General features: G+C 44.2%; 1 protein-coding gene across 4 annotated transcripts in view; it reads right to left on the bottom strand.

Annotated features, from left to right (window-relative positions):
* CCDC88A (coiled-coil domain containing 88A) overlaps window positions 1-13,421 on the bottom strand; it is a 4,373,054-nt gene that overhangs the window by 3,928,894 nt on the left and 430,739 nt on the right. For all 4 annotated transcript variants that reach the window (XM_044055294.1, XM_044055285.1, XM_044055303.1 and 1 more), the window contains exon 3: window positions 11,445-11,553. In XM_044055294.1, coding sequence (XP_043911229.1) covers window positions 11,445-11,553 — 109 coding nt within the window. The remainder of the gene's footprint in view (window positions 1-11,444; window positions 11,554-13,421) is intronic.

The following is a 13,421-nucleotide window of genomic DNA, read 5'->3' as shown; positions in this document are numbered from 1 at the left end:
TCTCTAAAAAGGAAGAGGGCACTCTAGATGGGACTGGATCCAGACTAGGAGAGTACGTTGTTCTTGGCAAAGGTTTCAGATCTGAGGATGTAGGATCCAGGACAACCTTCACTGGATCCGATAACAGTCGGATCATTAAGCAATTTCAGATCCAGTTTCTCTTTCTTCTTTTTAGGTTCGGATGAAGAAGAGGCTGGAGACTCAAAAGACGTAGACCTTTTTGTAGGGTCTCTAGATTTGTGTTTGTGGGAATGAACCCTGGTAATGGCTTCAGAAAAAGAAGTTGGCAGCAAGCCCTTCAAAATCAATTTATTCTTCCTATCTGCTAGTGCTCGGGGGTTGAACACATAACAGATACTGTAGTCCTGTGGTAAGTGATCTAGATCCAAAAATACGCACAAAGATTGTGGGCATCGGAATAAGGCAACATGTGCCCACACATGACATTTTTTAAATCCTGTTGGACCTTTTTCTGATATTTTTAAAGAAAAATTTAGCAACACGAGAAAAAATAAACTAAACTTTTAAGCAGAAAGACAAAAAGTAAAATACCAACAATGGTATTGAAGAACTACAATAAGCTTGTAGGCAGAGGAAAAAAATACAATCTATGGTAATGAAAAAAAATGTACAGCAAGTGTAAAAGGGAGAAGGGAAAGAAAGTTAGGCCTACCAACGATGGTAGGAAAGCTTGCACTTAAAAGTGTATGGAAAAGGACAGTAGAAATTATTTAAAATTAAAGAATAAAGAAATAGTCTTGTATGAGGATTTTTTAGAAAGGAAATATAAAAAAAGGACTTCTCTCCCACTGTAAACTTGAGAGTTAAAGGCAAACCCGTCTAGACACTAAAGCGGTAAACGAGATTTGAGAGATGTCAGCGGTGGTGCATTCTGGGTAGGGAAGGCGCTTGAGGGTTTTGTCACAAAAAGGCCACAAGCTAGAATAACAGCAGAGTCTGATCCAAGGATTGGATCAAAGCCCATTAGTTGAGTAATGAAATAAAATTGACATCGTCAGATGTAAAGTTTTCTCAGTTATTTTCAAGTATAATGGGGATACTAAAGTAAACAGGTGTCCCTAATGTTTTCCGCTTCTTTCTTTCTCCTTGTCCAGTTTTAAGAAATGTAGGCATTGCAATGTTAAAAAAAAAATATCTGATCAAAACAGCAGGATACAAGAAAAAACGTGCTTTTTTTCACTCTTGTATAGGGGAATGACTGAATTAACACCCTTGACTTGATCTAGTAACAAGTTTTAAGTGAAAGTAAAGAATACTGTCTAGACTCTAGCAAATAAATTAGCAGAATTTGCAGAAACAACTGTGTCTGGTTCTCATGTCCCCATGGAGACAATCTGATAGAAATAACAGAATACTTATTTCGTTCAATGGTTAGGAGATATTTTTTTCTGAAAGCATTCAAGTGTTTTCCCAATCTGACAGAGTAATAAAGATGAGACAAAACCAAACAGCACTTAGTAGAAGCACAAGCTGTACCACACATCTTAGCATGCATAATTAGGAGTTATGTACTTACCATAACTTGGTATCTGTGTTATCAATTTTCTTTCTTCCTCACTAGTGGGTCAGAGTCCCCAGCTACTTAACTCTCTGGTGGCCTCAAGGAAAGATATAAAAGTAGAAAATATATGTTGGTCACACAGTAGACTGAGAACTGTGTGATGTAATTAATGCCGTACTACAGGTAGGAGAAGAGATAAACAGGAGTTGCTAAATGAATGATACCTGCCTTGGAGGTACTCTCTGCTGAATGGGAGACTAGCCTCATGGAAGAGTTAGTCACAGAAGCAACAGCAGCCAACTGGGGAGATGCTTTCTTGAAGTCCTCATCCAACATGGCCTCTGCAAGAGAGTTGGATAGCTCCTTGACCAAACCTCTCTGCAATCGAGTGGTATGTGCCAATTAATTTAATGATCTCAGTGAAAACGTAGCTGAGGCGTAAGTGCACTTACCAAGCCTGTCCATCGCTCCAGAGTCCCTGTTCGGTGAATGGACAGAGGGGCTCTGTTCAGCTAGCTCCTTCTTGGTGGCAGCTGCCACAACCAAGGGATCAACAGGGACACCTTTGGCACAATGAAGTCTGTCTTTTGGGGGGGGGGGGGCAAGGAATTTGTCAGGGCATTTGGGGATTGGCTCCATAGTGTCCAGCTCCTTTCAAGCCTAGCGGAAAACTAGGTCAATGAGTTTGTCTGCTGGGGGGGGGGGGTCACCCAAGATGTAGATGGGCCCACCCTGAAGGAGGCTGGGCAGAACAGCCACCTTTCTGCCTAAGAATCTCCAAGATGTCGCCAAAGGCAACATTCTCCCTCAAACTCTGTGCCTTCTGTGAGCGACTCCACTGGGGAGTCAATGTGCCGCCTTCTGCACATTTTCTTGTGAGGAACCTCCTCTATGGGATGTTCAGGAGAGGTATCGGACGACAGGGGGGGCTTCTTCAGGGAGAGGAACTTGGAGGCTCCTCAAGGCAGGCTGATCCTGGACAGCGATGATGGGGTCAGCACTCAGATCCAGCAAAGGTCAAAGGGGAGGAATGGAGATAAAAGAAACCAGTTCTCTGAACAGAGGCAGTCCTTTCCACAAGCAGGAAAGCCAACTGACCTTGAGAAATTCCCTCCATGCCAAGACCATCGAAGAAGCAAGGACAGGAACCACCCTAGATCCATGGTCTCCAGACAGCATGAGACTAACTGTTCAGGGCCGAAGCACCAAAAGGATGGGAGGGGTCCGAGAAGGTCAGGATTGAACCCCTCCCCATAGATACAATACCGACATCCCAATCAGAGACCTAGTCGGATCTGACGATATCAGAGCAGAGCTGGTCAGAGTATGCAGAGTAGAGGAAGGGAGCTTCCTCGGATCAGACGCTGACTCTTTTGGGTATCTAGGATTCTGGGACTCCAAAATCACTGGTCAGATCGGAGAAGGAGACTAAATTAGATTAGTGGGGACACTCACTGATCCGACTGGGGACGGAGCTGGTAAAACCACATCTGGATCTGAGCTATGAGAAATGTTTGCATCATCCCATCCACATACACTTCCATTAAGCTTCTTGAGGACCTGGAGAAAGTACTGGATTGTGGTGTAGAAAGCTTTTTAGTGGTTTTTAGCAATGGAGATCTCGGAGTAGGTGATATGGGCTTAATTACATACTCAGGAGTAAGACTTCTGTATGAGGTGCCTAGCTGCAGATCAGAGGACCTAGGATCTGAGGAAGGCACCACTGGACAGATCAATATTACAATCAGATCCAAAGCCTTCGGATCAGAGGGTTCTGGATCCAAAAAGAATAAGTCTTTGGATCTGACAATGTCAGATCTAATGTTTTTCTAGAAATAACAGTAAAAAAAACAGGTAAAGATAATTACTTAGGAGAAAATAAATGGAATTAACTCATAAAAAAACTCTAAATGATTAAGAGAGGAACCCGTGTCAGTTCACAATGGCAGAAAATGAGATCTGACATAATGGGGATAAACTAAGGCATTGCGGGGAGAGGGAGGAGCTTGAGAGTTAGATCCAGAGTCTAGAGTATGCGGCTGAGTTGGATCCAACCCATAGGTTGAGGAAGAATGAAAAGACATCAGATCAACAATACAGAAGACACATCTGAGATAAGAACCTACACATTACCAACAACGTGTCCTATCAATTTTAAAAGCACTAATGAGAAAGCATTTCTGTAAACAAGTTAAGAAAAGATAGCACTCTGAACGACAGACTCAAGAGAGGCAGCTACAGTGGATATAAAAAGTGTACACACCCCGGTTAAATTGCCAGCTTTTTATGATATAAAAAAAATAAAAACACAAATAATTTCAAAACTTTTCCCACCCTTAATGTGACCTATAACCTGTACAATTCAACTGAAAAAGAAACAAATTTGTAGGGGGAAAAATATAACAAAAAACATACAATAAGCCAGTTGCACAAGTGTGCACACCCTTAAACTAATACTTTGTTGAAGCACCTTTTGATTTCATTAGAGCATTAAGTCTTCTTGGGTACACATCTGCCATCAATTACTCTGATTAACCCCAAATAAAGTTCAGCTGTTATAGTAGGATTTTCCTGACATTTACACAGTTGCCTGCTACAGCAAAAGCCCTGGTTCGCAGAGAGCTTACAAAGCATCAAAGCAATCTCATTGCTGAAAAGTATGTCAGGAGAAGGGTACAAATAAATTTCCTCAACATTGGATATACCATGGAACATAGTGAAGGTCAACAAAAAGTGGAGAAAATATGGGACAACAGTGACATTGCAAAGAACTGGATGTCCGTCCAAAATTGATAAAAAGAGAAGACGAAAACTGGTCAGGGAGGCTGCCAAGAGACCGACAGCAACAGTGAAGGAGCTGCAGGAATTTCTGGCAAGTACTGGTTGTGTACTACATGAGACAACAATCTCCCGTATTCTCCATATATCTGGACTATGGAGTAGGGTTACAAGATGGAAGCCTTTTCTTACAGAGAAAAACATCCAGGCCCGGCTAAAATTTGCAGAACAATACATCAAGTCTCCCAAAAGCATGTGGGAAAATGTGTTATGGTCTGATGAGACCAATGTTTAACTTTTTGGCCACAATTCCAAAAGGTACGTTTGGTGCAAAAAATAGAAGTTATGTTCTTACCATAACGTTCCATGTTAGTTGTCTTCTTCTCGCCTTCTTCTTGCTGGATGGGTTCGGAGCCGACCTCGGCTCCGACTCGGCCACTCTAAAAGCTCGAGAGTTGGTTCCACCGGCTCGAGGCTCCCCTTATATCCCACAATGCTAGGCGTGAGTTACCTCAGATCTCGTTTGTAAGCTAGGCCCAGCTTATAATAGTAACAGAATAACTATAAACAAAGTCCACCTCTATAAACCAGGGAGAAGAGAAGGGTGACCTACATCCTGATCCAGGAAAATATGCACAGCAGCATATACCTAAAGTAAGAGGTGGTAGAAAGAGAGGTCACAATCAAAACTCCTCTAGGTCTGTCCAGGCCAGGGGAAGGAGGGTGGGGCCTTAAGAAGAAGCGAGAAGAAGACAACTAACATGGAACGTTATGGTAAGAACATAACTTCTATATGTTAAGTTGTCTATCTCGCTTCATTCTTGCTGGATGGGACAGCGTCCTAGCACCTTGTCCCGGGTGGCCTAACGGAACAGACTCTTGAGAACAGTGGAACCAAAGTTAGCTCTATGCCTAGAAGCTAAATCCAACTTATAATGAGAAATGAAAGTGTGAGGAGTAGCCCAAGTAGCCGCTGCACAAATGGTGTCAATAGGCAGTCTGTCTTGGAAGGCTATAGAAGTAGCCAAAGCTCTGGTAGAATGGGCTTTAGGTTTGTTAGGCAGCTTTTGGTGTCTAATTTCATAAACAAGGGAAATCAGAGATGTTAGCCATCTAGATAATGATACCTTTGAAACTGAAAGTCCCTTTCTGCCTTCTGCATAAGAGACAAACAGCTGGTCAGATTTTCTGAATTGTTTGGTTCTATCCAAATAGTACCTTAACTGACGATGAACATCTAGCCAATGCGATTTCTGTTCAGACCTGTTAGAATATTCTGGAAAAAACACAGGTGTTTCCATATTTGGACGACTGGCTCCTCACAGCTCCCACCAAGCATCTTCTTCTATTGGCCAGGGACTACACCTTTCGCATTTGTCAAAATTTAGGCATTTCAATAAATTGCAAAAAGTCTGTTTTGTCGCCTTGTCATACTATTACCTTCATAGGCGCAAATCTAGACACATGTGCAAGTGGCATTCGTCTGGTTGCCATGTGCACTGGACATTTATGCCCTGATAATGCCCCCCCCACCCGATCAGGGAGGCGTCCGTTGTCAGAGTAGCAACCGGAGGGGAAGGGACAAAGGGTCTTCCCAACAAGAGCTGAGGGGAAGACATCCACCACAGAAGATGATTTCTGCATGTTTGCGTAATCATGATGGTGTGGGACATCGGAAGTTGCTGGTATGACCATTGCGTGAAGAGCATCCATTGAAGGATTCTCATGTGGAATCTGGCTAATGGAAGCAGAGGTATGGCAGCTGCCATAATCCCCAACATTTTCAGAACTAACCTGGCTTTGATTCTGTTGCTGCTGAAGAGGAGCGAGACCAGTTTGTGTATGTCTGTTATTCTCTGATCTGTTAGTCTCATGAGACATGTTGACTGTGTCTAGATTTGCGCCTATGAAGGTAATAGTACGACAAGGCGACAAAACAGACTTTTCGCAATTTATTGAAATGCCTAAATTTTGACAAATGCGAAAGGTGTAGTCCCTGGCCAATAGAAGAAGATGCTTGGTGGGAGCTGTGAGGAGCCAGTCGTCCAAATATGGAAACACCTGGAATCCTTGACGTCTCAGGTGAGAAGCTACCACTGCCATGCATTTGGTAAACACCGGGGCAGTGGTGAGACCAAAGGGCAGGGCCCTGAATTGAAAATGACTGGTTCCCAGCCTGAAGCGGAGGAATCTTCTGGAGCGTCTGTTCATTTTTATGTGATAGTACGCATCCTGAAGGTCTATAAAGCACATCCAGTTTCCCTTTCCCAATAGGGGAAGGATGGACTGCAGCGTGACCATCCGAAATCTTGTTTTCTTGACTGACTTGTTCAAGATACTGAGATCCAAAATTGGTCTCCAGTCCCCTGTTTTCTTTGGAACTAAAAAGAACCTGGAGTAGATTCCGGATCCTTGCTGGTCTGCTGGAACTGGCTGTATTGCTCTTTTTGCAAGCAGCTTTGAAATTTCCAAAGCTGCAAGATCCCTTTGAGTGGGTGGAACATCTGGAAGAGATTTTTTGATTGGTTTGGAATGCGAACGAAGGGAATGGAATAGCCTTCGGAAATGATGGACTGTACCCATTTGTCTTGAGTCAGGGACAGCCAGGCTTCTGGGTACAGAGACAATCTTCCCCCGACTGCCTCCGAAGGTGGGCAGTCGGGCAACACCTCAGGGATGCTGAAAGGGCTTATCAGAGAAGGCTTCTCGATTGCCCTGGTTCTGCGGACCCCCCCTGCCTCTAGGGCGACGTCTACCATTGTTGTTCCCCCCTCTGCCTCTGGCGGGGAACCGACTCTGTGCGTCAGGCGAAGTCCCTTGAGATTGTTTGCGGAACCACATTTTTCCACTTTTCTGGCCTTTGGGGTAAGGCCTAGAAGGAGTGGAGAAACGGACTCCGACGGCAGAAAGAGTCTTGCCATCTGCCTCGCATCTAGTCAAGGTTTCTTTCACTTGAGGACCAAAAAGAGATGATCCATCAAACGGGGAATTAGTGAATGACGTTTTAAAGGGGTCCGCAAAGTTGCATAGCCGCATCCAGGCATGCCTGCCTAAGGCCACACCTGTTCCTGCGGCCCTGCTCGCTCCATCAGCCGCATAAGAGAGGAGGCGCATGGAGGAGTTAGCTATGGAGTTCAGGGTAGCCAGCTGAGTGTTCATCTTGTCCTGAAAACCGCCAGCCGTAGGATCCTTCAACATGTCACTCGCTTCTTTGATCAAGTCCCTTTGAAGACGAGTAAAATGGCATAGGTAATTCAGCGAACGCATAGCAACGGTCGCTGACGAGAACATCCGCTTCCCGTACCTGTCCATAGACCTAGATTCTTTGTTAGGGGGATGAACAGGCACTGAAGGATCAGCTAGTTCCTTCTTGGTGGCAGCAGCTACCACCATAGCATCCACAGAAACACCTTTTGTGAGAAATTGCTGGTCAGTTGGTGCTGTTATAAATTTGGAAGGTCTCCTGGGGGTAGGGTCCACTGAATCAGGAGCCGTCCAGGCCTTCTTTGCAACCACCTGCATGAGGGGATCAAAGGGGGGGGGGGACACCCAGGAGGTGGAAGGGTGAGAGCCAAACGCCTCAAGATACACAGATTCATCCTCCGAAGGGTTAAGGGCTGGCCAATTTCCCCTCTGTTTCAGGATCTCTAGAATGTCTGCAAAAGACATCTTCAGAAGGGGAATGGGGAACCCTCGAATCCTCTAAATCTGTGTCAGAGGTAACAGACGCAGGTGAGACTAAGTGCTACCTCTTAAACTTTCTCTTCCTAGGGGCTCCCCTGCCAATTCAGGGGAGGCCTCGGAAGAGGATGAGATCCCCACAGGGGATTCTTGAGGAGCTAGCTCTCTGCGGTCTGGGATGAGGGAGTGAGTCGACATAACCAAAGGCACCGAAGAGGGAGGGGCGGACGGAGCCGACTGTGGAGTCGAACAAGGTTCCAACACACTCCGCATGACCTCGACGCACCTGTCCGGCAGAGCCAGAGGTCCCCGCTCCGAGAAGCTGAGAACCTCCCTCGGCACCGGCAGAGATGGCTCCGAGGCCGATGTCGGAGCCGAACTCACCAGCGCCGAAGCACCGAGAGGGAGGGGGGGGGGACAAGGGTCCGATGCCACTCACCCCTCGAGCCGACGAGGGAAGGCCGGCGCCGAGATTCTTCAAGGGAAGAAATCGGAGCCGACGACGGAGCCGAAGACAATTGTACTAGCTCCGACGCTACCACAGTCTCGGTCCCGAGACGCCCCGCCTCCGAGCTCAAAGGAGTCAGAGGAGGAATATTTATTGGAACTAGTTGAGGCATCGACTGATGAGTCGGACTCTGGAGCATTTGGGCCAGTGCCTCGGACTTCAAAAGTCTACTCACTACCCTCTGGAGGTCGTGATCTGAGAGCCTCGATGACCTGGAGGAGTGAGATCTGTGGCTCCGTTCAGACAGCAAGGGAGACGCTGGAGCCGAATGAACGGAGCCAAGGGACGGTGACCTCGATCTCTTTCTAGATGTCGGCTCCGATGGTCTGATCGGAGCCGACCCAGGAATCTCTAATGCCTCGGCTCCGGCCGGAGCCGAGGAAACCACAGATACTGCAGTCAAAGACTCATCGGCTCCAGCCGATGAAGCAGTAGGCTTCGAAGCCTTAGGCCTCGACTCTGAAGCTGGAGCCGAGGTCTTGGAAGCCTTAGAAGGTTTCCCGATGACACAGAGAGGGAACCTTCAGGCTTGATTAAACCCCTCAAAATGAGTTTATTTTTTCTCTCCTGCAGGACTCTAGGGCTGAAGCCATGGCATACAGCACAAGAGTCCTGCAGGTGTAAAGGTCCCAGGCAATACACACAAGAAGTGTGACCGTCTGTCAGAGACATTTTCTGACAGCACGAGTCACACTTCTTGAAGCCTGAGACCTTTGTATCCTTGGACATACTCAAGGACCCTAAGTGTAATCACACACAGAAAAAACACACACACACAGATTACACTGATAGGGATTCAAAGGGAAAATTTAAACTAAAGGTAATTAAGTTAAAATTCCCTAATCAACACATACACACCCTAAGGATAGGGAAGGGAGGGCCCAAAGGCCTTAGGGAAAGAACTATAAGTTCTTTAGAAAAAAGGGGCTGGATAAAGGATATGAAGGGATAATATCCACTACACTAAGGGGAAAGAAAAATACACTAAGCTAGCTTAAGTCTAAAGAATTTAAACTAGTCTAACTTTCACTAACCTGGAGCCGGTAGAAAACACACCTCGATCGCTGTAGCGGCAAACGAGATCTGAGGTAACTCACGCCTAGCATTGTGGGATATAAGGGGAGCCTCGAGCCGGTGGAACCAACTCTCGAGCTTTTAGAGTGGCCGAGTCGGAGCCGAGGTCAGCTCCGAACCCATCCAGCAAGAATGAAGGCGAGATAGACAACTTAACATCAGCACTTCGCATCACCAAAGGAACACCCCCCCCCCCCCCAGTGAAACATGGTGGTGGCAGTATCTTGCTTTGGAGTTGCTTTTCGTTAGCTGGAATTGGGGCTTTAGTAAAGGTGGAGAGAATTATGAACATTTCCAAATACCTGTCACTTTTGGCCCAAAACCTTCAGGAGTCTGCTAGAAAGCTGAAGATGAAGAGGAATTTAACTTTTCAACAAGACAATGACCCCAAGCATACATCCAAATCAGTAAAAGAATGGCTTCACCAGAAGAAAATTAAAGTTTTGGAATGGCCCAGCCAGAGCCCAGATCTAAATCCAATAGAAAATCTGTGGGGTGACCTGAAGAGGGCTGTGCACAAGAGATGCCCTTTCAATTTGACAGATTTGGAAAGCTTCTGCAAGGAAGAGTGGGCAAATATTGCCAAGTCAGGATGTGCGATGCTGATAAACTTCTACCCAAGAAAAGACTGAATGCTGTAATTAAATCAAAAGATGCTTCAGCAAAGTATTAGTTTAAGAGTGTGCATACTTATGCAACCAGCTTATTGTATATATATATATATATATATATATATATATATATATATATATATATATATATATATAGATATAGATATATCCCCCCCCAACAGATTTGTTTGTTTTGAATTGTACAGGTTATAGGTCACATTAAAGGTGGGAACATTTTTGAAATGATTTATTGTGGTCTTATTTTTTTTATATCACAAGAACCTGGCATTTTAACAAGGGTGTGTACTCTTTTTATATCCCCTGCATAAAAGACAACAGACTGAATACACCTGTTAGGAATTTAACCACAGGATATGGAGCAGCAATAGAAACTGTACTTTGCAATGATGACTCCCAAAGACAAATGCAGTTATGTACAAAAGAAGCCTGTGGGGTGACTGCTGACATGGGAATCTCTTAGAAGGCAGTCCGCCCCACCCACACTAAACATAAAAGCATGCAGAGTTGTCAGAAGCTTAAAAATAGGAATACTCTGTAGTTCGTTCATTTACTTTCGTGTTAATGTGGGTTAATTTTGCTAATGTGCACATCTAGTATACTCCACAGCATAACCACCAACACTGCTGCACAATCATATCAACTCCAAATAACAGTGACGCTACATTGTGAGCTAGCATCAAACAACGCTGATATATCAACAAGGTGGGCCGAAAAAAATGGCTTAATAAGTCATAAGGTCTAGGATGGCACATATTTGAAGATCAGTCCCAAATGTATCCCACCTGTTCTAGTCACACAACAAATCATAGTTCAATATATCCAAACCGTTACTAAAGCAAAAAGCAAATTTAACAGTAAGGATTCAGAAACCTAACAATACAACCAGCATGCATGTAAACTGCATCTGACTGAATATCTCCGCTTAACACAGGTTTAGCATAATGTACTACTAACCAAGAAATCTCAGTCATGCATGTAAGCAGTTCCTCAGGCTTGAAGAAAACGAAGGCGCAGTAATAGCAGAATCAATCTGCAAGCATCAGTAGCCACCACAACCCCCATTTCTTCTGGAAAGTCATAAATCGGCCAAGGAAACTTCATTTACCTCATGACTCAAAAACAGAGAACCCACACTGTGTCAAGTAAATCTAAATCATAGACTGGATATACCAGCATAGTTAAAATAAAATGGCAATTAAACTGACACTTGCAATACTTTTAAGCTTGGGTTTGTATAATTTTAACTTACCTGATAATACGATTTGATTTGATGAACCAGTATGGACAGATTCTGCATTCTGAGTAATGCATCATTGTTAACCTTCTTGTTTACTCGCTGAACTGTTGCTTTAGGGTTACTGCAAAAAAAATAAATAATAAAAAAACAAAACATTAAGATTTTTTCCCATTGATATGACAAATTTTCATATATAGACTTCTAACACTATGCAGCTATAGTTCCTTATCAGCCTAAACAACTACAAGGAAAATGTTGGTCTACTGACCTGCTAATAATTTTCATCTAACAAATTTAAAGGCTTTCCTTGTGTGACAGAAATACAATAATCTAATTAAATGAGCATAAAATGACAGTAATTAGAAAAACATGTTTAATTTGTTCTTCTAAGCAGATGATCTTGCAGTTAAACTGCAAATTATGTCCTAACACAACACAGACCTAGAATAAAACAACTATTTAAAGGCTGCATTAAAAATTGCCATTTCAACGTTTTACTATTCCTTAGAAAAATGGGCTGAACATTAAGCAACACCCTATTAGATAATGAACATTTTTCAGCAGGGTATTAATGTACAAATAAAGCCCAATAAAAACAATTCCACTGCTTTATAGTGATGTACCAAAGCAGTGTGAAGCACAGATGAAAGATAAAATTCTCTTGCTTACACTTAAATGCAGAAGAAATGGTGTGCGTGGTTAGTGATCACAAAATCGAAAATGTAATGAGTAAAAAATAGAAATAAAACTGAAGAAAAGAATAATTGCAGCAGAAGTTACAAGGGACTTTCGCTTCCCTTTCCCTCACTAAATGAGCTCTTTGAAAAGTTGCATTAGTGAGCATGGGGGGCAATGAACGACTGGCAGTAGTGTGTGCGTCTCAGATTAAGAGAGACAGAGAGCGCGCACGCGCGTGTGTGTGTGTGTGTGTGTGTGTGTGAGAGAGAGAGAGAGAGATGCGATTGTGAGAGCGAGTGAAAAAGAGAGACCGAGCAAGTCTGTGCATGTCAGAAACAGAGCTAGTGTGTGCGTGCGTGGGGGGGGGGGGTGCTATTTTCTTCTAACACCTACCCTGTCAGGGATTACTGCTTGCCTAGCCAAGTTAAAAGCAGCACACTGCCCCATTCCATTTCTAAGCCTACTAGTTGCTCAGTGGCATCTCTCATTTCTCCTTATGTCATGCATTTTCCCCACTTCCCAAAATGGAACAGCATTCTACAGAGTATTACCCCATACAAGTGAACCCAGCTTATCCTTGTACCTATAATGGCCCTAGCACAGCCACAAGTGAGTTGTATCATTTGTCAAGAAGGTAACAAGTACACATATGACTCTCTCATTGTCCATGTTGGAGTGAATGACTTGAGACGTACCTCCCTCGACTACATGAAGAGAGACATGGAGAGCTCTCAGATCATGTGGCCTAGGCAGGTATGAACCTAGCCCTGAGTAGCATCCTGCCTTCGCCCAGAATGATGCCACAATATAAGGACAAAATGATTGACTTCAACAGTTGGTTAAGCTTCTGGTGTCATTCAAAGGGGATCCAGTATCTGTCTGCCTGGGACGACATGATCAACAGACCACGATGCTTTGCCAGAGATGGTCTGCACCTGTCGCCCCTGGAATTCAGGTTACTGGCTAAGGCACTTGCCACCCCTATAGTGCCTTTTTTAGGCAAAGTTCAAAGGACAAAACCACCACCGTAACAGGTACAAGCATGCAAAATCTGAAGGTAATGCTACTCAATGCTATAAGTCTAAACCTCAAAATGCACTCTCTCGAGGCACTCCTAAAAATGGAGAACATCGATATCTGTCAAGTAACTGAGACCTGGTTCAAGGCTCCAGAGAGAACCCCTGCAATACCAGGCTACAACTCTTACCACACTTTTCGGCTACCAAACCAGGATTGAAACACTAAACATGGAGGAGTGTCCATATTCACCAAGGATATTCACACCACCAGGTTAGTTGCCCAACACAATGC

Source organism: Protopterus annectens, chromosome 1.part2, assembly GCF_019279795.1.
Source record: "Protopterus annectens isolate FY-2018-M chromosome 1.part2, PAN1.0, whole genome shotgun sequence".
NCBI classification, from domain to species: domain Eukaryota; kingdom Metazoa; phylum Chordata; order Ceratodontiformes; family Protopteridae; genus Protopterus; species Protopterus annectens.
This window is presented reverse-complemented; position numbering and strand designations above follow the sequence as displayed.